Source organism: Tursiops truncatus, chromosome 8 (assembly GCF_011762595.2).
Source record: "Tursiops truncatus isolate mTurTru1 chromosome 8, mTurTru1.mat.Y, whole genome shotgun sequence".
NCBI lineage: Eukaryota > Metazoa > Chordata > Mammalia > Artiodactyla > Delphinidae > Tursiops > Tursiops truncatus.
In genome coordinates, this window is record NC_047041.1 from 12576696 (window position 1) to 12602349 (window position 25654).

A 25654-nucleotide genomic window follows, 5' to 3' on the forward strand; every position below is an offset into this window, starting at 1 on the left:
TGAATTTCTCTTGGGGAAGATTCATGAGCCTATGACCCTCTTTTACTAGAAATTATACTTTTTACTGATATTTTTCATTTGTAAATTTAAGTTTGTACATGCCACGATTTTAAGGTTTCTTATAAGACACCTAACAAGTGCTTCACTCATAATAGGTATTCTTATAAGTACAGGTCGAATAAATGATTTTTAAAACCACCTTTATATTTGTAGCAATTGCTTTATGGTTTATAAAGAAGCTTTTCATAAAAATCTCCCATTTAAAGCCATATTTCCAAAAGTTTATACACGAAGGCATTTTGTAAAAAATCCTTTTGTAGGGCGTTTGTAGTTAAATTCAGAGTATTTCTTCTTCAACTATGACACATACGAAGTGATATTTTAATAGGTTGCTCCAATGTTGTATTCTTATTCTATTATAAATATCACTCAACATATTTAGAGATGAGACTGGCAGCATTTTTGGTATGTTAGTCAATCCAGGTGTCACGCAATTACTAACAGTGGCTGTTTACAAAAGAAAATAACACCCTAGCCGTAAGCAGTTTTACAGTGGTTTTACTAGCAGCGTAAGTATATATAAGGTGACCTCAAGGGACCAATATTGGAAAAATATTCTCCAAAACTATTTTTTAAAAAATAGAGTAGGGCTTCCCTGGCGGCGCAGTGGTTGAGAGTCCGCCTGCCGATGCAGGGGACACGGATTCGTGTCCCGGTCCGGGAGGATCCCACATGCCGTGGAGCGGCTGGGCCGGTGAGCCATGGCCGCTGGGCCTGCGCGTCCGGAGCCTGTGCTCCGCAACGGGAGAGGCTGCAGCAGTCAGAGGCCCGCGTACCGCAAAAAAAAAAAAAGAAAAAAAAAAATAGAAAAAGAAATAGAGTAAATCTAGACACCTGTTTATGATTTTTGCTTTTAGTATTTCTGGCCAACGCTTTGCCCTAAATTAACCCTTTGTACCTAGCAGCTGCTAACCAAATTGGTTAGTCCATTCTGCTTTTCCTCAACATTTTATAGGCATATCACATTGGTCAAGAATACAATTCTTTTTGAATGTTCTAAAATAAATTTGTGGTCCCACTTTTAAGAGGTATCTCCGCTTTATTTCACCATGTAGTAGATTTATGCAGTCCAAAGGACTGTGGTAAGAGGACCAATGTACTTCTGTACCTTATTAATGATGAATCTCACTTGACACTTGGTGTTAAACATTATTTTTATTAGATGCAAATTAAACTGCTTAGGAATCAAGATTGATATCGTTAGGTCCATATGACTTACAACTTTTTAATCCAAACTTAACAAGAAAATTGATGCTACGCTATGTCATACTACGAATTTTCTGTTTCAAGTTGAGTAGAGTGCTGCCAAGGCAACAGAACTCAGATATCAAGAAACAAAATGAGTCCCACCATCACAGAGTAGCCACAGAATAAGCTGGATTTTTCAAGGAAGTTAAGTCTCCTTAATAACAATGATGCCAGTGTGGGTCTAAGGAGAAAATGCTTTGGAAAGTTCAGTAAATCCAAGATGAGACTGGATTATGATTCCCTGATCTTGTTCTACGTGTCAAGTGGCTAATGGCTAAGAAGAGTTCTACTAACAGATTAGGAGATTCTGAGTTACAGTCTCACCATCAATGAAAGGAGTAGGATCAAGATTGTTTTAGTCAACTTTCTAGTGTTTAATCATTGTAAAATTATCAATCATTGTAAAATTCCCAAAAAGTTATCATTGTAAAATTACCAAAATCTTGTGACATTTCCTCAGTCTACATATTGAAGTAAATATCTGTCGGCATAGCTAAACAGTTCTTGTTCAACCAGTGTTAAAATTTTGAGAACTACATCACATATTTTACTATTATTCACAGCCTTAACTATAGTACTTTCTTTAAATGTCTGGATCAAACCCACTTTCCCCTAGTAAGATTTTCTGTATGTTCCAGTTCAGGTCTCCTTGCTATCTATTCCCATAATAACCTGTATTCTCCCCTTTTTGTAACACTAATCACACTTGAAATAACTAACGACTGTTTTTTAATTACCCTTGTTCCCTGCATCGGCAGGCGGACTCTCAACCTCTGCACCACCGGGGAAGCCCCTAACGACTGTTTTTTAATTTTTTTTTCCCATTGACTATAAGCTCCACTGGCGCAGGAGCCATATCTGTTTTGACTGCTACTGCATCCCCAGTACCTAGAACAGTGCTTGGCACGTGAGTATATATTATGGAGTATATACTGATAAAGAGTCAGCTGGAAAGATAACTACAATTTGACAAACAGCTACTATAGTCTCTGAACTCTTTCCTGGTACGTAAGATTAAGTAATTTTCACCCTTCTACTTTTGTGATGGTAGTTTTGGATCTACAATTGTCTAATGTTTTACAGTACAATTCTGAGATTTTGACAACAGAAGACAGTTAAAATTCTACATCGGTTAAATTATTTTTTATCAATATCCATGTTACTCTACATTCTTTTAAACACAAAGAACTAGTACCTTTAATTTGATGAGAAAGGAGCATGTAGTTGATTGGGCACTTATTAGAAGAATAAGTAAGAATACACAGTTGGACCCCTTTTCATCTTTACATTAGCTTTGCAAAATGGAGGAGTTTGCATATTTGGGAAGGTTAGCAACTTAACCTTGAATCTGATCAAGTGTCTACGACAATTTTTAAATTAAATAGCAAATCTCCTTACCCAAGTCAGCAAATCTTCCCCAATCTGATCAATAACAGATGTCTCATTCCTCTTTCGAACAGCCTTCATTTGCTCATTCAACCCAACTAAGGGAGAAAAAAAACAATGAAAAAAATTAAGCATACATTCATTTCAGGCTGAGATACTGGTAATACCACGAACCTAAATTTAAAAAAAAAAAAAGGATTTTCAGAGTAGCATATAGCTGCTTCTGATGGCCTTAAATATAAATCTGGACCCAATTCCTATAAACCTAAATGTTTTGAGTTCTATCTGAAAAACAGTTGCCAAAGCATAAAACAATGTGGAAACTAGCACATTATACACACTGAGGTGCATCAAATACGCATTTAACCTCAAGACTCCATCTATAACCAACCATGTTCATAAAAAACAAAGTTCAATTGTATAGGTGACTCCATCCACTGTTCCTCTCAAAATGTGTGTGTTCCCAGGCAATGGACATCATCATGCTTGAATGTGTCCGTGCACACTGGTGAGACCTAGGATCACCCACAAAGGGTGGGTGATCCTAGGTCTCACCAACCATTTGGTGGGAGGGTGTTGGTAGGTGGTGATGGCATCCTTGATGAAAGATAGACTGAAAACTAAGGGTCCTGGAGAAACAGTGACTTAAAAAGAGTACCACTCTTTTGGTACCACTGCCTACAAAAGTCCAAGATAACTACAACCAGGGAAAGCCAGCAAGACATTCTTTATGTATTCACTCAAGCATTCCAAGCAACAAAACAATAAAATAATTTAATTCCTGAAAATATTCCCACCATGGGATTATATGCTGTATATTACTACTTACAAAATATATTTATACATATATTATTATATAGAATACATTTTTTAAAAACATAAATATTGTAATCAATAGGGAATTTCCAAGGGTAATTTTAACTATTCATGTTTTTCATCTCAGGCATTGACTTTAGGCCCTAAGTCCTGTGTTAACACTTTGTATAAAAAAGCCTGATGGGGGCGTGGGGTGGGGGTAAAGGGTTGGGGAGAAATTCAAAGATCCAATCATTTCTTTATGTTATGCTCACATTTAATTATATAATTTCAGGAAAGCTAACACATGGATACATTTATAAGGTTTTACTGTTATGGTCCCTTTACATACTCACAGTCTTTTATCTATTGGAAATGTTAGGGAAAAAGATCAGAGTCAATTTCTCTTACTGTGAAGTTGAAGAATATCTTCTAAGTTTGAAAAAATTTTCCGTAGTTCTGAAGGTGACAGAATTCCTTCTCTGGAAACTCGCTGATAGAACACTTGATCTAGAACCTTCAATGTTCGAACGTGAGCTCTTTCAGTGTAGAACAATTCTAAGTAGGAAAAAAAGGAAATGTAAAATGTTACCTTACTTAGAATGGGATCAAACATAGGCTTTAGCTGAAATTAAGTAGCAAATGAGTTATATAATAATTATTTGTAGTTTTGAAAGGATATAGTAGCTCTGAAGTCACTTCTTGATTACATTAAACTCTCCTACAGAGGTATAAATACTGGCAAATGAAAAATATCATCAAAACTATTTTGTACTTAAAACTTAACAACGTACTCCAAAATCCATTGGTTGGGAGCACCAACCAATCACAACTCCAGCATTAGAAAACTGTAAGCCCAAAGAGCACACAGACTTTGAATTGAACCCTCCTCAGAAATAACAGCACTCTGTGTTACCTAATTTGCCTATAAACTCTTATTTCTGAGGCCAGACTTTATAATCTCACTATGTCTCAATGCTGCTAGAGACAGGAAGGATATTTATCCAAATCACAGCCTAAAGACAGCAGCAGGTACAGCTTCCATGTCATCTCTCTGTCACATATATGCTAGGATAAAATAAAGAACATGCACGAGGATAAAGGAAGACCTAGATTCTAGTTTTCTTCCAGTCACTTATCAGCTGTATGATCTTGACTAATTCAACCACTCATCCTGAGCCTTAGCTTCCTCATTTACAATCTATGCATAAAAATAACTTAGCCTGAAAGTAAAGTGATGGGACAAATGTCTCAATGATTTTTCAAGTTGAAGATCTATAATGCTATGAATTTTAAATAACCTGAATGCTAAATGCATTTTCCTTTTAAATTATCAATAAGAATCATACAATCATTTGCATTTTTAAGTTGGAAAGTTCAAGGATCATCGATCTATTAGTTTAATTTCCTCTCTGTTCAAAACAAAAGGCTAGCAGACACTTCGAAGCAAACTCCAAGGCTCAGGGGTTGGTTTAACTCTAATAAAACTCAATATATGTGAATAACAACAACAAAAACTAATTGAACTCACCATTAATTACTTCCTGTCTTTTGATCTCACAAGGCTTTAGTGCCAATAACACTTCTCGACTAACGAGCTGTTGCCAGTTGGGTGGATCTGTCTCTAAGTCATTTTCAAACTGTTCATCCTCACTTTGACTTTCTCCAAAAGCTATGCTGTCAAACCTAATGAAGAAAAAATAATGGATTCTATTTGAGGATATCACATGGACAATAGCACAAGTCTTTACACTACAGTAAATCAGTCATATTTCTGAAGGACTGCTTTGCACAGAGCCTGAAACATCATCCTCTCTTACAAAACAGCTTACATGTGTTATAAATACATCATCATCTCCTACAAAACAGCTTACGTGTGTTATCAATACCTCTATATATATCTTTTAAATAATTGTGTTTATTAAGAAATTTCTTTTATACTATCTAACAGATTTGTGTACAGGGTTTCTTTTCCTTTAAAACTAGGACTTTGGGGAGAAAAGATATATTTCTTAAAATATACCCTATTGAAAGCTACTTTAGGAATACTTACTTTCGAAAGGGCTTTGGTGTCCCATGTTCAGTCACCCTAAAATGATGGAGAACAGAGAGTCAACACAAAAACAAAACAGAAATCAAGAAATTTATGACAAAGATACTCAAAATTGTGTTAAACTACAGTGGCTGATAAATAATTCTGGATATTGCAATGATTTAGTATCAAATAAATTAAAAAACATTTCAGTACCTATCTAGTATTTACTACCAGTAAGTTCTACTTCTTCCCCCAAAAAACACATGGGGGAAAAATGCTACGGAGTGTAGGCATACTATACAGTGAAAAGCTTTTAAGCAATGTCCTAAACGCCCCTAAGATATCACTGAATTACCTTTCCACTTCCCATTCCTCCTCCTGCACTTGGTCTAATGGAGGAGGTGGGAAGTCAAAGATGGTACTGGGAGTACGAGGTGTGCCATCTAAGGAGTCTCCAGATGCTGGCGTTTCTCCAACTTGCTTTGATCCTGAAAAGACACAAGTCAGACATTCAGGTGCTGTTACTAAAGACAATGATTAAAAAAAAAAAAAAAAAGAATTAGTAACCCAGAAAGTTTCCACCTCACCCATAGCCAAATTCTTCCTTAAATAATTGCAGGTTAGCTAGAAACAAAATTCTAATATAAAAATTTTAAATGCACTAAAAAATAAACAGGAAAATCATTTTTAAGCAGGTTTTAAAAAATCAACATAAGATATGGCAACAACTCAGAAGGGCGTATGATAAGGAGACACATTCTCTTACTTTATCCTTTTTTACCCCCAGTGCCAATCTTTTTCATTCAAATTTTAGTTATTATGGGGGTCTATCTCCAAATAATAACCTCATAGTTCTTTTTCTTGATTTATTATATTTAGGAAATATCTATCTCTTCTTCCTCCGAGGATTTTGCTCACTTATATGCCCCATCTTCACTTCCCTCCCCTTTTTCTTCCCACTGTTTAATAACTATATTATTATTCCTAGTTGGCTTATTTGTTATTCCCTAAGCTTAAATGATAGAATTATATACATATCTTTTTTCCAACAAGGTGTTAGTATCTTAATTCTCCTCTATGTCAAATTGGGTATTTAGTGTCCATAACCTTCTCTTTAATTATATTTCTTTCCTTTACAACTAAATATTCTGTGCTTTGCCTATTAGGTTGATTCTAAAAGTCTGAAAACAAATAGTGTGCTTACATTATTATGACCATACACATATTGTAATACAACATATATATACATATTATTCATGCCAGGTTAAGAGGCATGTTAGTTAGGATTAGGTTTTCTTTTCTACTGGTCCAATCATACAACTCCTAGGCCACTTGAAATAGAGTATTTATTACATTAAAGTCATATACTCAATCAATTACTTTAAGATTATGCCATTTTAAAATTCTACTTCATGTTCAAATCATGACAACTTTCTTGAACAATTCTGTTCTTCTTAGCATTTCTAAATGCCTTTCTTTTATTGCTGTCAAAGTAATATAATTTTACCAAGTCACAGCCTTTTTCATCTGTTACTATAAACTGCTTAAAATCTCCTTTTCTCTTATCCCCTAGGTTCTTCTTGTGTTCCAATCTGGAACAGCTGTTCCCTTGGCCTGTGACACAACTATCATCCTAGAACTGCCCTTCACCACTTTCCTGGGTTGTTTCCACTGTTTCCTGGACCCCATGAGATTTTCTTTCTTAAGTTTTCTCTCATTTTGCTGGAGTGCGTATCTTAAATTATTTTCAAGGAAAGGGTGCAGTTCAGTTAAACTCTGAATCCTGGAGTATCTGAAAATGTCTTTGTATCTTTCTTCATATTTGATGGGTAGTTTGGCTGGATATAGAATTCTAAGTTCAATGCCATTTTCTTTCAGCAAGTTGAAGGCATGGCGCCTTTGTATTCTAACACCTAATGTTCTGAGGAATGTGACAGCATAATCTCCACTTTCTTTCTCTTGAAAGCTCTCAGGGCTCTTTTTCTTTATCTCTGATGCGCTGACATTTCCAAAGCTACTCTAGGCATGGGTCTTTTTTTAAAACATTATTACTCATTGTAGTTGGTTCTGGGTGAGCCCCTTCTGTTTGAAAGACATGTATTCTTTTTCAGCGCTGGGAAGCCCTCTTCTGTCATTTCTCTGACTGCCTCTCCTCCAGTTCCTCTGCTGATGTTTTGTGAATCTCCGTGGTGGCTCTCTACATAATTCTTGCCTCTCCAATTTCTATCTCTTGATGTCTCTGATACAGATTCTGAAATATTTCCTTGACTTTATTTTTAGGGACTTCTTTTTTTTCTTCTTATTTAATTATTAGCAGCTGTGGTGGTCTGAAAATACGTCCACAAATTCTTTGCTACTCCTCCCTTCACAGCAGTGGCACCTAATTTTTCTCTCCTTGAATGTGGGCTGGATTTAGTGACTTGCTTCTAACTTGCTGAAATAAGGGGGTATATCCATACAGACTAAGTCATACAGAAAAACACTGGGATTTCTTTCTCGCTCTCCTTTGGATCACTCTGGGAAAGTCAGCTACCACGTCAGGGAACACTCAAGCAGTTCCACGGAGAAGCCCACGTGGTGCGGAGCCGAGGCCCCCAGCAAGGAGCTAAGTCTTCCTGCCACCAGCCACCTGCGGAAGCACGGAAGAGGTCTACTGGCCCCACTAAGCTTTCAGATGGCTGGTTGACATCCTGACTATAGCTTTATGAGAGACTCCAAGCCAGAACTGCCCAGCTAAGCTGCTCTTGAGTTCCTTACCCACCAAAAATGTGAAGTAGTAAATATTTTTTGTATTAAGCCATCAAGCTTTGGGGTAATTTATCACAAAGCAATTAATAACTAATAAAACAGTTATTATATGTAATAGTTACATTAAAACATTTTGCTCTCTGCTCCCTTTTTATAACATCCTATTCTTGCTTTAGATATAATAACCTCTTTAATTTCTTCAAGAATACTATCTAATTTAGAGGTATTTTTGTAAGTTCTTACTTATTGCCTAAATTATTTTCTGCTAGTGGCAGTTTTTGTGTTTATTTTGTATTTTCTTTTTTATGCCACTAATATGTTTGGCATTATGTATTATCTTAGGTCTGGACTCTAATAACTTTTGCCAACAGTGAGTAATGCTGTTCATATGTAAGAATAAAAGACTGGGCAGCTGACTTGGCTTTCCGTTCTGCTATGTGGAAGTAGGGCCATTTCAGCCGGAAGCTCCTCAGAGCAGGGTAAGCCCCTGGCATGCCTATTGTCATGCTCCAGGCCCCCTAAAGTGAGCTCCAGGGCACTAATACCATGGAGGACTTAACTCTTTATACAATTCACTCAACTTGTATAACAAAGAGCATATTCATTTTCTTCCGACACAGGAATGACACACTGCTTATATTCTACAATGTAAGGATCAGAAGCTGCTGACATAACTGTTTTGATTACAGACCTTCAATTGATTCATCATTTTCAGCTTTACTTCTTACTCATGTACTCCATAACTTATGCCAACTCTGAGCCCAAAGTCTCTCCTGGGTTCTAATTGACAGACTGGCTCCCACCTTGGACTCCTTAAACGAACTACAGGCTCCGACTTCCTTTATGTTGTTTTATCCATCAAACCACTCTTGCCCACTTTCAATCTCCCCAAAATTTGTTGAAATCTCTTACTGAATGATAATATCTTTTCTTCCTCTACTTCTTTTCTCTTTATGATTTTTGTTTATTCATTACCTACCATGCTTTTATTTCAATGAGACATGAGAGCCATGAATTAATGCATTACTCAGTCCTACATCTTCAGAATTCCATATAAGACAGAACCTCCACACTTCTCTACAAATGTCACCCCTACTTCTTTGTCTTGAGTAAAAACTTTCGTATCCCATGGAAGGTAACCTCTTCTGCTACAGCCCTCTCAAACAGAGACTGATGTTTCAGTCATACACTGTGTACTGCAGGGTGGAGATGAGATAGAGACCCTTCTTTTTCCTCAGTACTACTTTTAGACTATTATCTTACCTTCTTATAAAAATCCCTTGCTCTACTGAGGCTCTCACTCTCTGAATAATATCACATGTTCTCCCCCCACCAACAACCATCTAGCAACACTGAACCTTTGGCTGCTGGCTCACAGTCTTCCTCTCTGTGCTATTACCATATGCAGTGATCTCAAAGTCGGTGGTATAAAGGTATTCAAACCCTTGGTTCCTTGTTCCTTACCCTCTTCATCTATAGTAACCCCCTCTTTGCCACCTTGGTGACCACTCCCACAGATTTATCCTTGATCTTGTCATACCAGAAATTGAACTGCTTCCAAAATCACCAATATAGAGAAGCATTTCCTTCTCCAAATAAAACCACCTAATTCTTCCAGATCACTTGCTTCAGAAACCCATTATAACAAGTATGAAGAAATATGGTAATAAGCTCTTTCCTCAATTATCTACAATTACTTCCTATCTTTCTTTACTTTTCAAATTCCCTTGCCCTTCTCACTAAACCCTAACTCTCAGCTAATAACCTTGCCCTTCACATACACCCCACATATCATCGCTTCTCTCCTTCTCAAAACTTTGTTCTATTGGATACATAGTCCAGCTCCCGCATTTTCAACCTCTTCCTCTCCATTGGCTTCCCCTTAGCGTTAAAAAAAAAACAAAAAACAACCCTGGTAATCTTAGATTTTTTAAAAAGTCTTCTTTAGATGCACCCCGCTCCCCGCATACACACATCTGCCTCTGACTTCTGACCAGTCCTCTCAACACTCCCCACGATTTGAAGTTTTTATTTGTATGACTTATCTTCCCAGAAGACTAAGCTGCATGGGGCAAGAATCTACATATTACTCTGTATGATAACATCTGGCACAGAGCTAATGCCTGACAGAGGAGTCCGTAATAAACATTTTTTGAATGGATAAGAACGCAAAATTACCGTTCAGCACAGATTTGTCACTGGTTATATAATATTAAAATATTAAAACTAAAACTGGGATTCAGTCTCGATTTAAATAACCTGCCACTCTATTTCTTAGTATAGTTGTTTTAAAATCCTGACACTTAGCTAAGTTGAACTACAGCATTAGCTCACCCATATCATTCTCTTTCCCTCCTTCCTGGGAAAGAGTGGCCCCTGAAACCATGGAGGACATGGAATTGGCTGGCAGGTATCCAGTGTCTACTCCTTCACTTGTTAATCCACTCTGGCGCAACTTAGCAGAGTCCTGAGGTTCAGGACTCACAGATGAGGGTGTGGATATGTGCTTAGGGTGACGCTGCTTCTGTAGTTCCATGGCTCTGCCAACTGAACAGAAAGCAACAGTTAATAATTCATGCTGCAAAACAGCTTAAAAAAAAAAAGATGCTGAAAAGAATCTAGAAAAATGTCTGGAACATGGTGGGCCCTAGAAAAATATAACGTGAATTATTATACAGAGTGAGGGATAGATAGATAGATAAACAGATCGACAGAAAGAAGGGAGGGAAAGGAAAGAAAGGAAGATAGAAAGAGAAGGAAGGAAGGAGGTAGGAAAGAGAGAGCAAGAGAGAGAGAGAGAAAAAAAGAGAGAAAAGAAAGAGAGAGAGAAAGAGAGAAAGGCAGGAGAAGGTGAAGGAGGATGAAGAGAAAAGGGTGGGAGATGGTAGAAGATGAGGCGGGTGAGAAGAGGCAGGAGAAGAAGGGGCATGAGAAAAGGAGCTGAGGAGAGCAACAGTGGGTGGGGGCAGAGGGGATGCCGAGAGCCGGAGATGGACACGTACGAAGCTGTATTCATTTGTAAGAGAGAAGATGAAGCCTTTTAGCTCTGTGAGCTCTTAGCAAGCCCCTAGCTTCTCGCTAACACTCACAACTTCATCATCACGACATGCCTCAGAGACCATGCAGAATAATCCTTATGCTGCCCATTACCACTGTTCACATCAGTCACCATGAGAAGCTAACGACTCTCAGCTCATCGTCCCCCATAACCTGGCACATCCCCACACAGCTTTGTACATCTCTAATCCTAAAATTCTTCCTTCCCCAATTCCTACAATTCCTCTTCTGTATCCCTTGGAACTCATGGTCAGCATCTGTGAAATGCTCTGTTCTCCTCAACCTCTTCTCTAAAAATTTCCTTCATCTTCTCAGTGTTTCTCAGCAAGGGGCACCACTGACATTTTGAGTGAGAGTTCCTCATTGTGTGGGACATTCAGGTTCACTGTATCACAATACCCCCCCAACTCCAGCCCATGCCAATATTTTCAAATGTGGTACCTGTCACCTTGAAGACCACTATATGAGCTAATTTCTCTCCCCACAGCAGCTCGCCCACCCCTACTTCTCCTGCAGCCCTCTCTAGGAGACTGCCTCTCCAATAGGCCTGAGGGTGGAGGGACATCAGGAAATAAAACACAATGAAGAGGTGGAAAAACTGCAGAAGTATGGAGTAAGTGAGTAATGTATGTATAAAGAGGAAAAACAAAGTGTGGTGGAGAAATCCATGCACATCTTGTTTTATAAATTTAACAATCAGAATTTGAATGCAAACAAAATCAGAACAGGTAAGTAAACTATGTTATGGACAACTAATGGAATACTCTACTGACATTAAATAAGATGTTTATGACAACTGTGAAGTCACATGGGGCTTTAGTTCAGAAATCACATTGAATAGAAACAACGGAAGTTCAGTGGAAGCACTTCTGGAACACCTTTTTCCAGCAACCCATTCTAACTAAATGAGCCTAGATGTAAAGACGGCATGGAAGGGTGGGAATGCAGCATTTTAAACTTCAACGTACTTGCACTGTTGTCATGACGGCTTGGTCTCCTTGGGGGTCCCAAGATGCTGGGGAATCCTCTTCGCTTCCCTTTTTCTTCGCCTTCCCTATCTTTCTTCATACTTTGCTAGAGTTGAGGTACAATCAAAAAGATAACACATACGTAACAGAGTAGATTTCTTTTGTTGCTTTTAAACAGAAACACATTCTAATGGTCAGTTGAAAGAAACTGGTTAAATGTAAATGAAAGACACACACAGGGCACTCATCAGAGGCTGGCACACAGTACTATGCACATACCAAACTCAAGATGCCTTTTCAAACCCTTCAGAACTGACAATTTTGGAAATTAAAAGGTAGGTTTATAGCACATTTACTGGGAGCCTGTTCTAAGTAATTCATTCATCTGTTGAACAATATTTACTAAGCTAATAATGTACGAAGGCACTATGCTAAAAGCTGGGGATACAATGAAGGAGGTCCTTATCTTCATCCAGATTTACAATCTAACAAAAAAGAAACCAAGCCATACAAAATTACAAACACTGACAGGTACCATAAAAGAAAAGTATGAGGCCAGAACAGTTAGGGACAGCTCTCTGTATAAACTACTAGTTTCACTTTTCACACTGCCTAATAAATTAGCTTGTATGGCTGGATTTCTCACTAGATTTTGAGTTTCTTGAGAACAGGGACCACATCTTATTCCTATTGGCATGCCTAGCACTAATTTGCTGAAAAAGTAAATACTAAGAAGAAGGAAAGCACTGCAATCAGATGTAAAGAAGCATGGAGACCTTAACACACTATTATTATTCTAGTCTTACCTTGATTTTTGGAAGGAATCCAATCCGACCTCGCTTGTGCTCCAAATTTCGAGGTTCTTTCACTTTTACTCCCAAATGCTTCATGTACATGAGAATAACATATTGCATTGTTGAACTGAGGGAGAAAGGATTAAGTAAAATAAGACTTCTGGGAAGGGATGGTGGGTAGAATAAAGGTATCAAATGACTTCCAAAACCCCAATGCTGAAATTCTTAGAATTCATCAAGTGAAAAATAAGGAGCTATCTATTCACTGTGAATAGTAAAGGATTCTACTCAAGATACTAGAATATTAGTCAAGTAAAATAGAGGCCACCAGAGGGAGACAGTCTATATTTTTATGTTAAAAGAAAGAAATCATAATTTAGGGCAGGAGACAAGATAGTTTCTTTTTTCCTTAAAAATTCTAGGAAAAAAGTAGTTATATTACCTCTTATCTTCTTCTACAGCCTGAGCAGTCATTCTAAAAATAAAAACATTTAAAAATGAAACATTAAAGTTTAATAAAAGAGCTGTTATTAAACTCAGATAACTGAAACAGCAGAACAGAACCAAATGCTTTGGGACCCACCCCAAATCTCTGTCACCTGGAATAAAACATCAGAAAAATTCTAATCCCTGAAGGAACCATATGCTTTTCACACTCATGTCATCAACCGTAAATGTCTGATAGCAAGAAACATTTCCAAAGTCTGTGAATTGAAGCCAATATAAGTATTCAACCTGTTTTTGATCAGTTAGAAATTTTATAGTAACTCATTTTACCAACACCCAGAAAAAGAAATACAAGAACGTCATCGAAAGTATCAGCATAAATGTAAAATTCCAGCTTCTCAAGTATTACGACAGAATAAACAGCTCCACATAGACAACCTGACCCCCCTTCTAAATTTGTTCACTTTAAGCACAATTAGCATCTTAGTAGAGAGGGCCTTTCTACATGTATTTCTGTTACTTACAACACTTCTTCAATTTTGGCAACAATCTGCTCTGCACATGCCCGTTCCTTCTCCAAAGTTACCCGGTCCTTGTCTCTCTCTGCATCAATTTTAGTCAGTTCGCTTTCAGCCAACGTCAGCCCCATGCTACGTTTCTGTCTAAAGGGAATAGGAGAAATTTCCTGAGGTAGCCTAGAGAAAAACTACCTCCCTCTGGAGATGTTTCATCAGAGTTTCCATAGCTGTGAATTTCTAGCAACAGGCAAAATGTCACAGTTTTCTATTTGGGGGCCCATGTCACCTAGGACACTGGAGGAAGAAAATTCTAGAGGCCATCACTCAACAGAACGCATATCCTGAAGGACACACTTAGCACAGAGTACTAATACTAGGCACAATTGCTGACAGCGTAAGGAATGGGGACTGTGCACTCTCAGTACCACGCCAACCTTCTGACTGCAGATGTGCATTAGGCTTTAGTAACAGTGCTAAAGACGATATGCTGAGCCAAGGACTTAATGTATAACCTTTTCCTACTTAAAAAGAAAATTAATTCAGAACAACCATATCAGCTTACCACCAAGCTTACCGAAAATCTTCCAAGTGCCTTTGAACTTCTGGGTGGACTCTTTCTTGCATAGTTTGGATATAGTGGCGATGTAGATCCTCAGGAATAAGCTCGGGTCTTCTTTTTTCTGCATAAATAGAAGAAGTCACCTGATCTAAGGCATATTTTTTGCATTATAACTGGCACTATTTGGTGCAAACTTAACTTGAAGTAAGACAAAGAGAAGTTCAATACAGTTTATGTATTTCATCTCAGAATTCATCTTTCATTTACCCTTAAATGTATTATGGGCTTTTTTTCTGCTGTGAGTCATATCACCTACTAGTCACCACGCAACAGATAGAAACCTTAGGGAGGAGCTGAACTACGTATCTGTAGAGATGTAATTCTCCAGCATATTGGTGCTCCAGACTTACCTAGATCTACTGATATTTCATCAGGAACAGAAACTTTCAGGTGCTAAAACAAAAATGCAAACAAAAAGTGAAATAGTACTAAGAGTTTTTCAGGATGCATATAAGGACTTATACAAAATAAAGAGATACAACTTGAATATCTATTTTTACAAAAATATTCATGTATAAGCTCATTTTTTGGGTTTCACCCATCTAAATTTCATAGCTCTGGAATGTTCTATTGTTAAACTTGAAAATAAGCCTTTTTCCCAAGGATCATATTATAATGGAAACATCTACACTTGTTTTACTAGATGACTGAACGCTTCTGTGCCTTACTTATTCCTGTTGGCTTTAGTTTTCTGAAATGAATCAATATTGGCTTGGGCTTTCTAGAATCATTGGTTAAGATAATCAGTTATACATCATTTGAATCAATACAGGTAAAACCTCAACTATGTGTATATCATATGAAAAATTTACTCATATATAATGATGATTTTTATTTACTTTTTTGATATACTCACACTACAGACCATGATATTCCCAACCATTTTGCTGTGTAAAGCTAGAGAACCCTCACAGTAATAGTCACACTCCCAATGAGAAAGTGTTGCATATCAATGTTGAGGCTCTGGAGTCTTAAATCTCTAGTTCTTTCATGTGTAGCTCTTACTCTTGAACTAAGACGACTGTGTCATAATTTACTTCTTCTTAGCTAGGATTTGTTCACATAATAACTGCAGTTTTTGGTCCCATTACCAGATAATTATCTCCTGTTAATTTGGGAAATGTCTTGGAAAAAAATTGTTTTGCGTTTGGAGAAAATATATTAACTTCTTCATGTTTACTTTGTATTATACACCTACTTAAGTCATATCCTTTCAGAATTTAAACAATTAACATGAGACCTGAAGTTTTACATTTGAAAATAAGTCACTGCTAAAAATTATGAGATCTCTAATATTTATTTGAAGAACAGTGAAATGGATTTCAAAGCTTTCTCTTTAACTGAAGTTGCCATAAAGTAGCTCAAATCAACTTTCCTAAAAGTATTTCTAGCACAAATGCAAAAAAGTATATATATGTTCATTTCTGTATGTGGGTATTTATATGAAATAAATATGACCTGTGGCATAAAAGCATAATTAGCAAATTAATCTATCAGGGTTCTTACACTTTCATTTTGATAAACTTATATAGATCACGAGCAGCAAAATATAAAGTTCTGACCTAGCATGGAGCAAGCACTCTTAAGAAATGTGAAATACAAATATACTGTCATTTCTTCATGAAAGAAAGTTATCTTAATAAATATATTGTGTAATATTTTAAACAATGGCAGTGTTATCAGAACCCTACCTAATCCATTCAGTAACTATCTGAGTGACCACTCTGCCAGGATCTATTCAGTGCTGGTGAAATAGCAGTGAACAAACAGAACAAAAATATCTGCCCTGATGGAGCTTACATTTGGGGTAGAAGAGTAGGAATATAGACAAAAAATAAATTAAAAAAGAAAACATAAATTCTATAGACAAAAATAACACGGGAAAGGTGACAGAAAGTTGGGGGAGATGAAATTTTAAGTAAATTGGTCAGGGAATTCAGGCTTCACTGAGAAGGTAACTGTATTCAGCCATGTGTAGGTGTACAGGTAACTTTGCAAAAAATACAAAGAAAATGGGGCAAGTGCTGGAGGAAGAAGTGGAGCCAAAATGTTTCTATGTGAGTTTGTTTTAAGATAAGAGAACTAACCATGTCTGCATGCTAATATGAATGATTCAATAGAAAACAAAAAAACTGATGATGCGGGAGAGAAGAACTGCTAGAATAACTAATCTTTAAGTAGGTGTAAGAAAATACACTCAGGATAAACAGGGGAAGAGGTGGCCTTAGATAAAAGCAGAACAATCCCTACATAGCATCAGGAGAGAGGGCAGAGCATATGGTATGATAGAGGTAGGATGATATATCTGGTAGAAGTTATCTTCTGTGTAATTTAAATTTCTCAAAGAAACAGCAAGGTCATCAGTTGAGAAAAGAACAGGAGAGGAAGTGATGGAGAGTTTAAGAGAGAAAAGGTGTGAAACAGTCATCTAAGAGAAATGCAAATATGAAAGAACTAGGGACATGCAGCATGATTCTTCAAGAGGTATTAAGGGCTAACTGTTATTTACCCTATAGCAGGGCTAATAATAAAACATACTAGAGCAGAAGCAAGAAGAACTACGATCCTGCAGCCTGTGGAATGAAAACCACATTCACAGAAAGAGACAAAATGAAAAGGCAGAGGACTATGTACCAGATGAGGGAACAAGATAAAATCCCAGAAGAACAATTAAATTAAGTGGAGATAGGGAACCGACCAGAAAAAGAATTCAGAATAATGATAGTGAAGATGATCCAGGACCTCGGAAAAAGAATGGAGGCAAAGATTGAGAAGATGCAAGAAATGTTTAACAAAGACCTAGAAGAATTAAAGAACAAACACCTAGAAGAATTAAAGAACAAACAGAGATGAACAATACAATAACTGAAATGAAACATACACTAGAAGGAATCAGTAGCAGAATAACTGAGGCAGAAGAACGGATAAGTGACCTGGAAGACAGAATGGTGGAATTCATTGCTGTGGAACAGAATAAAGAAAAAAGAATGAAAAGAAGTGAAGACAGCCTAAGAGGCCTCTGGGACAACAATAAATGCACCAACATTCACATTATAGGGATCCCAGAAGGAGAAGAGAGAGAGAAAGGACCCAAGAAAATATCTGAAGAGATTATAGTCGAAAACTTCCCTAACATGGGAAAGGAAATAGCCACCCAAGTCCAGGAAGCGCAGAGAGTCCCAGGCAGGATAAACCCTAGGAGAAACATGCTGAGACACATGGTAATCAAACTGACAAAAATTAAAGACAAAGAAAAATTCTTAAAAGCAACAAAGGAAAAACAGCAAATAACATACAGGGGAACGGGAGCTCCCATAAGGTTAACAGCTGATTTCTCAGCAGAAACTCTACAAGCCAGAAGGGAGTGGCATGATATATTGAAAGTGATGAAAGGGAAGAAGCTACAAGCAAGATTACTCTACCCTGCAAGGATCTCATTCAGATTTGACAGAGAAATCAAAAGCTTTACAAAAAAAAAAAAAAGCTTTACATTTACAGACACGCAAAAGCTAAGAGAATTCAGCACCATCAAACCAGCTCTACAAAAAACGCTAAAGGAACTTCTCTAAGTGCAAAACACAAGAGAAGAGAAGGACCTACAAAAACAAAACCAAAACAATTAAGAAAATGGTAATAGGAACATACACGTCGATAATTACCTTAAATGTGAATGGATTAAATGCTCCAACCAAAAAACACAGGCTCACTGAACGGATACAAAAATAAGACCCATATATATGCTGTCTACAAGAGACCCACTTCAGACCTAGGGACACATACAGACTGAAAGTGAGGGGATGGAAAAAAGATTTTCCATGCAAATGGAAATCAAAAGAAAGCTGGAGTAGCAATACTCATATCAGATAAAATACACTGTACAATAAAGAGTGTTATAAGAGACAAGGAAGGACACTACATAATGATCAAGGGATCAATCCAAGAAGAAGATCTAACAATTATAAATATATATGCACCCAACATAGGAGCACCTCAATACTTAAGGCAAATGCTTGCAGCTATAAAAGAGGAAATCGACAATAACACAATAATAGTGGGGGACTTTAACAGCTCACTTACACCAATGGACAGACCATCCAGACAGAAAATTAATAAGGAAACACAAGCTTTAAATGACACAATAAACTAGATAGATTTAATTGATATTTACAGGATATTCCAGCTGAAAACAGCAGATTACACTTTCTTCTCAAGTGCACATGGAACATTCTCCAGGACAGATTACATCTTGGATCACAAATCAAGCCTCGGTAAATTTAAGAAAATTGAAATCATATCTAGCATCTTTTCTGACCAGAACGCTATGAGGTTAGAAATAAATTACAGGGAAAAAAACGTAAAAGATCAAACACATGGAGGCTAAACAATACATTACTAAATAACCAAGAGATCACTGAAGAAATCAAAGGGGAAATCAAAAAATACCTAGAGACAAATGACAACAAAAACACGATGACCTAAAACCTACAGGATACAGCAAAAGCAGTTCTAAGAGGGAAGTTTATAGCAATATAATCCTACCTCAAGAAACAAGAAAAATTTCAAATAAACAATCTAACCTTACACCTAAAGGAACTAGAGAAAGAAGAACAAACAAAGTTAGTAGAAGGAAATAAATCATAAAGATCAGAGCAGAAATAAATGAAATAGAAACAAAGAAAACAATAGCAAAGATCAATAAGACTAAAAGCTAGTTCTTTGAGAAGGTAAACAAAATTGATAAACCTTTAGCCAGACTCATCAAGAAAAAGAGGGAGCGGGCTCAAATCAATAAAATTAGAAATGAAAAAAGGAGAAGTTATAACAGACACTGCAGAAATACAAAGCATCATAGAGACTACTACAGGCAACTCTATGCCAATAAAAGGGACAACCTGGAAGAAGCGGACAAATTCTTAGAAAGGTATAACCTTCCAAGACTGAACCAGAAAGAAACAGAAAATATGAACAGACCAATCACAAGTAATGAAATTAAAACTGTGATTAAATATCTCCCAACAAACAAAAGCCCAGGACCAGATAGCTTCACAGGCGAATTCTATCAAACATTTAGAGAAGAGCTAATACCCATCCTTCTCTAACTCTTCCAAATAATTGCAGAGGAAGGAACACTCCCAAACTCATTCTACGAGGTCACCATCACCCTGATACCAAAACCAGACAGGTACTACAAAAAAAGAAAATTACAGAAAAAACAAAAACATATTAGTTTAAAACCTTACTAAGATTTCTACCGGTAAAATAAAACACTACTATTATCTATTATCATTTATACTAGTAAGATCTTTTCCACCATTTTTCAGTTACCCTTGTGCCTCCAAACTTCAAAGAGGCCAACCAGAGTTCAATTACACAAATATTGCCCTTTCAATCCTAATATATATGTATATCATTTATGTTCTCTTTTTCACTCCCTCATCCTAAATATGCACATGTATAAACCCCAATATACATATATATCCCTTGAAACTTACCGTGAGAATTCATATGCCTACAACTAACTTAGAAATGATACAAAAATTACAGTCAAGAATAATCAGTAATTGAGATATAATATAGATGTCAGAAAGCACAATGAAGTCCAAAAACATGGGAGGGAAGACTAGAAGTAGGAGGCCAATACTTCAATGTACTAAAGCAAAGATTATAATATTAACTTGGTAACTTACTGCAGATCGATCCAGGAAGAACTGATGAAACTCAAGGAAGACACGACGAGTCTCCTTGGAATTGGTCTGTTTATACAGGTCTGAATAGAGATAACAGAGCTGTAGTAGAGAAAGAAATGGGGGAGAAATCATGAAAAATGTAATCTGCTGGATCCTCGTCAAGTAGGAATGCCTTGAACAAGTAGGTCACCATAAACAATGTAGTTATTACCATATAACCAAGTCTTATAAAAAAATAAATTAGTAACATTTTAATCATCTTTCGTATCTAATATGTTTAGAAACCTGAAAGAAGTCCATCCACTCATCTTGCTGAAGTGAAAAGTTTTATGGTATATGAATCAATGTAAGAACTCTGAATTGGTGAAATCATAAAATATATTACCAATGTTGCAGGGTCAAACTGTGAAACTACATGGTGTAAGAAAACAGCCAAGTGAGCAGGGCGAGATTTTAGCAGTTCAATGCTCTGGAAACAGCTGCACTGCCCATTGATCTAGAAAAAGAGGTAATTATACATCAATAATGCCAATATATAAATGCAAAATGTAATGTCAGCTCAATTAAACGTAACTGTCCAAATTTCACTTTAACCTACCCTAAAAAAATTCAAGATTTAAAAAAATTTCACTAGAATTTATTAGCAATACAGGCTATGGACTCTCCTCCTCTGAAAATAATCTCTTGGGAATAGGATGGAGGGAAGGCCATCCTGGGAGAATAAAAGTCCAGAAGATGATTATCAAAGAGCTCACATGTCTACAAATCAGTATGCAAAAAAACAGGCTAATAACACTTCTAAAAATGCAATGGAAGGCTTTTTGCCTAATAACAAAATAGCTGTCTTCCTTTCGAGCTAATCGTAGAAATGGTGGTAGGAAAGGGAGCTGTATGATTTTAAATAAGACAACTCCTAGAATACTTGTATATTCCCAAACTACACTGAACACAGAAAACAGCAATAGTTAAACTTAAGGTAACCTAGAATCATATAAGTTAATCTAAACAAATAATACCAATTCTACACAATCTCTTTCAGAAAATACAAGAGGAGTAACACTTCTCAACTCATTCTAAGAGTTCAGCATTACCCAAGTATCAAAACCAAAGACATTATTAAAAAAAAAAAAACTACAGACTAATATCCTCCATAAACACAGATGCAAAAATCCTCAGCAAAATAAGAGTTAATTGAATCCAACATTATTATGAAAAGGAAAATATATTATGACCAACTGTGGTTTATCCCAGGAATACAAAGCTGTTTCAAAATGCTCATAATATCAATTAATGTAATTTACCATATTGAAACTAAATTTTAAAAAACAACATATGATCATCTCAGTCATTCAACAAAAGTCAACATCCATTCATGATAAAAACTCTTATCAAACTAGGAATAGAAGGAAACTTTCTCAATTAAAAAAAACAGTATCTACAAAAAACCTATAGCTAACATCATACTTAATAATAAACGACTGAATGCTTTCTTCCTAAGATCAGGAATAAGACAAGGATGTCCTGTCTCACCACACCGATTCAACCTCATACTGGAAATCCTAACTAGTACAATAAAGGTAAGAGCAAGAAATAAAAGATAAACAGATTGGAAACAAGGAAATAAAAATTGTCTCTGTTCGTGGTTGTCTATGTAGAAAATCCTAAAAAGTTACTTTAAAAAGCTCTTAGAAGTAGTGAGTTTACTAACAAGATCATGGGATACAAGGACAAGAATAAAGCCAATCATATTCCTATATACCATCAATAAACAACTGGAATTTGAAATTTTTTAAAAAATTTATAATAACATACCCCTCTCCCAAGATGAGATACTTAGGTATAAATCAATGACTTCTTATCAGCTTCAAAAGCGAAGCCATTTCTATTGGTCAAAGCTAAAATAAGCAATTAACCTGGGTAATTAGCCAATTAATTAATCTTAGTTCTAAGATTTTAGCTTCAAATCCTTGTAAATATAATTTCAGTCTCCAGAAAGTGTTCATTTTTGCAAGAAATCAAACATCTCAGAAAATTAATAATTTGTTTTTTAGAAAAAAAGTCATCACCTGTTCATGTTCAGTACCAAAGTCATCATCCTCTGCTCCAATAATATGAGGTGCTATACGGGTAGAGGGACTCCCAATAAGTGATTGAGTGTCCTGGTGACAAGAAAAGGAACAGAAAAATTAGCCAGTGGTCAATTTCAGAGACAGGATAAAGCCAAACCATCACAAAGACATGTTTCACTAAACTGACTGGATTTCTTTTTATTTATCTTCTTTAGGTACTTTATTTTCAAAGTGGTTCTCAAATTTTCCAGTGTTGACTGTTTCTTGGGGGTGGGGGGCGGGGGAGAACATTTCCCCTGGAAATCGTAAACACCCTTTGCTTACTACACCCTTGGTTATCTGATTCTAATCCCTCTCTGTATACTTCATTTATTATTTCATACATATCTAGACCTTGTTATAGAAAGAAATAAAGCTGGCTTACATAAATAGTTAACAATTTTTAAAAGTTAGTTTAAAAGTGAATGAAGACAACAGGACAAAGGAAAAATGAGAAGAGAAGTAAGTTTAGCAGAGAGGTTAATACAAAAATTTCTATTAAGGTCATATAATTAAAAGCTGTCACTGAACCTTATTTTTTCGTTTAAAGTTCATTTTCATAAGCACACAATGCAGCGTTTTCAATCCTGGTACTGTTGACATTTTGGGCCAGATAATTCTTTGTTGTGGAGGCTGTCATATGCATTGTAAAATGTGGAGCAGCATCCTTGGCTTCTCCCCACCCACTAGATGCCAGGAGCAGCCTCCCAGTCATGACAATCAAAAATGTTTCCAGACATTGCCAAATGTCCCCCAAAGGACAAAATCACTCCTAGTCGAAAATCACTGCCATAATGCAATAAAATGTTCAAGTAATCACACAAACACTGCTATAGAAACAATGACAACAAGACTGTAAAAATAAATTGTAGGTCGGTAGATCTCACTCCGGTGCAATAGCTCATCTATGTGTCAATTCACTTACAAATTTGGATTTCACATGAAAAAGGCAGCCGTGGAACATTACTGTGTAGTGCAAAAAATAAGGAATATTTGAATACTACCAACACTGAAATCAGAGACCATACCGTATTAAGAGAAATAGAAAATTTGGAACAAATATGAAAAAAATGAGTTTGGCTTAAATATGACAGCAGTTGAATGCTGTACGATCTGGATTTGAGCAAAGAGAGTGAGGCTCTCTTTGATAGTGATTTGGAAGTTATCTGTACAGTAGTTACAGTTGAAACTATATACATGGACCAACAAGTTATAAATTAAGTGAATAATACATAGCTGTAGTTTTTCTTCCTTAAGTGTGTTGCAACGCTATGTATTTGCATTTCCTGAACTTGATTCCGCCTTTTTTACTCTTGTTTTTTAAACCATAAGCCTTTAATAATTTTTTTAAAAAATCAGGTATAACAACAGAAATTTGTTTAGAGTATCAGTGAGACAACTTTTTATTTTGTCTTTGTTTATTTTGATGTGATACTTCTGATTTTTCAACAGTCCTTCCTTATGTTGCTAATAATAGATGAATCACAATATGCTGTTCAATCTTTTACTATAAAACTTTATACAAGTCCTAATTAAAAAATAAACTCAGAATGCTAAAAGTATTCAATTAAGAAGATGCAAGATCTAGCAATTCCATTCTGAGCATACACCCAAAAGAACTGAACGGAAGAACTTGAACAGATATTTATTTGTACATCCATGTTCAGAGTAACATGATTCACAACAGTCAAAAGGTGGAAACAACCCAAGTGTTCACTGATGAATGAATGGATAAACAAAATGTGGTATAAACACAAAATGGATTATTATTCAGCCTTAAAAAGGAAGGGAATTCCGATACATGCTAAATCACTGATGAACACTGAAGACATTATGCTTAGTGAAATAAGCTGGTCACAGAAGGACACATATTGTATGATTCTACTCATATGTGGCTCCTAGTCAAATTCAAAGAGACAGAAAGTAGAATGATGGTTGCCAGGAGCTGAACGGAGAGGATAATGGGGAGTTAGTGTTTAGTGGACACCAAGTTTCAGTCGGGAAAGACGAAAAAGTTCTAGAGATAGATGTGGTGATGGCTGCACAGTGATGTGAATGTAACAATGCCGATGAACTTAAAAAAGGTTAAAATAGTGTATTTTATGATATGTGCACTTTATTATAAAAAAAATTTAACCACCTAATATTACTAACTATAGAGTAGCTCTCCATTTACCAAATCTTTATTAAGTTCCTTTAATAAGTTTAAGCTTTTGCTCCAAAAAAAAATATATATATATATACACACACACACACACAAATATCATATATCTCTGTCACTTAAGTATAAGGAAAGCTAAAGAAAACATTATCATTTCATGGAATTCATACTCACAGTGTCCTGAATTACTTCACTTTTCTCTGGGTTTTCCTCTAGATAAATCCTCTCTTTCAGGCCACTCTTGGGACTCTAATGAGGAAAAAAAAAAAGACATTCGTTTCATTTCGATAGGCTCACCAAAGGAGATAAAGAAAAATTGTGTGAAAGAATAATGTTCTGAATTTCATATCTGTGTTTGAAACTACTGAATATCTTTCATATAATACTTGGCTCTGCTACTTTTTACATGACTTTGGCAAGTCACTCATTCTCTTAGCTTTTTAGTTTTATGTTGATAAAACAATATAGAGTAGTTTTATTTCATCTTTAGGCCTGAGGGTTAATTTCTATCAAATAACTCTAACCAGATATATTATATATCACAAATTCATTATGTCAGGGCTTCCCTGGTGGCACAGTGGTTAAGAATCTGTCTGCCAATGCAGGGGACACAGGTTTGAGCCCTGGTCTGGGAAGATCCCACATGCCATAGAGCAACTAAGCCCGTGCGCCACAACTACTGAGCCTGCGAGCCACAACTACTGAAGACCACATGCCTAGAGCCCGTGCTCCACAACAAGAGAAGCCACTGCAATGAGAAGCCCGTGCACCACAACAAAGAGGAGCCCACACTTGCTACAACTAGAGAAAACCCGTGCGCAGCAACGAAGACCCAACACCGCCAAAAAAAAAAAAAAAAAAAAAAATTCTTCATGTCAAAATCAAACTGTATCTTTATCCATTTCCTCTAAACCTTTCTGCCCCAAACTATTCTTTCTAACCAAGTTAAAAGCATTTTGGCCTATTTATAGGAATGAAAATAAGCTTCTATTTTTCTGTTACTACCTCATGTAAACTGATCTA

At 36.3% G+C, this 25654-nt stretch overlaps 1 protein-coding gene across 6 annotated transcripts in view; it reads right to left on the reverse strand.

Moving 5' to 3' along the window:
* Positions 1-25654, reverse strand: part of ARHGEF12 (Rho guanine nucleotide exchange factor 12) — a 144324-nt gene that overhangs the window by 19884 nt on the left and 98786 nt on the right. For 5 of the 6 annotated variants that reach the window (XM_033861898.2, XM_019941753.3, XM_019941754.3 and 2 more), the window contains 16 exons: positions 24806-24880; positions 22429-22521; positions 20748-20858; positions 20363-20461; positions 15026-15068; positions 14631-14736; positions 14063-14200; positions 13534-13566; positions 13104-13218; positions 12298-12403; positions 10607-10819; positions 5880-6012; positions 5543-5578; positions 5021-5175; positions 3901-4047; positions 2707-2792 (listed from right to left, as the gene is read on the reverse strand). In XM_033861898.2, coding sequence (XP_033717789.1) covers positions 2707-2792; positions 3901-4047; positions 5021-5175; positions 5543-5578; positions 5880-6012; positions 10607-10819; positions 12298-12403; positions 13104-13218; positions 13534-13566; positions 14063-14200; positions 14631-14736; positions 15026-15068; positions 20363-20461; positions 20748-20858; positions 22429-22521; positions 24806-24880 — 1689 coding nt within the window. The remainder of the gene's footprint in view (positions 1-2706; positions 2793-3900; positions 4048-5020; positions 5176-5542; positions 5579-5879; positions 6013-10606; positions 10820-12297; positions 12404-13103; positions 13219-13533; positions 13567-14062; positions 14201-14630; positions 14737-15025; positions 15069-20362; positions 20462-20747; positions 20859-22428; positions 22522-24805; positions 24881-25654) is intronic. The other variant, XM_073808075.1, reaches the window with a different exon arrangement.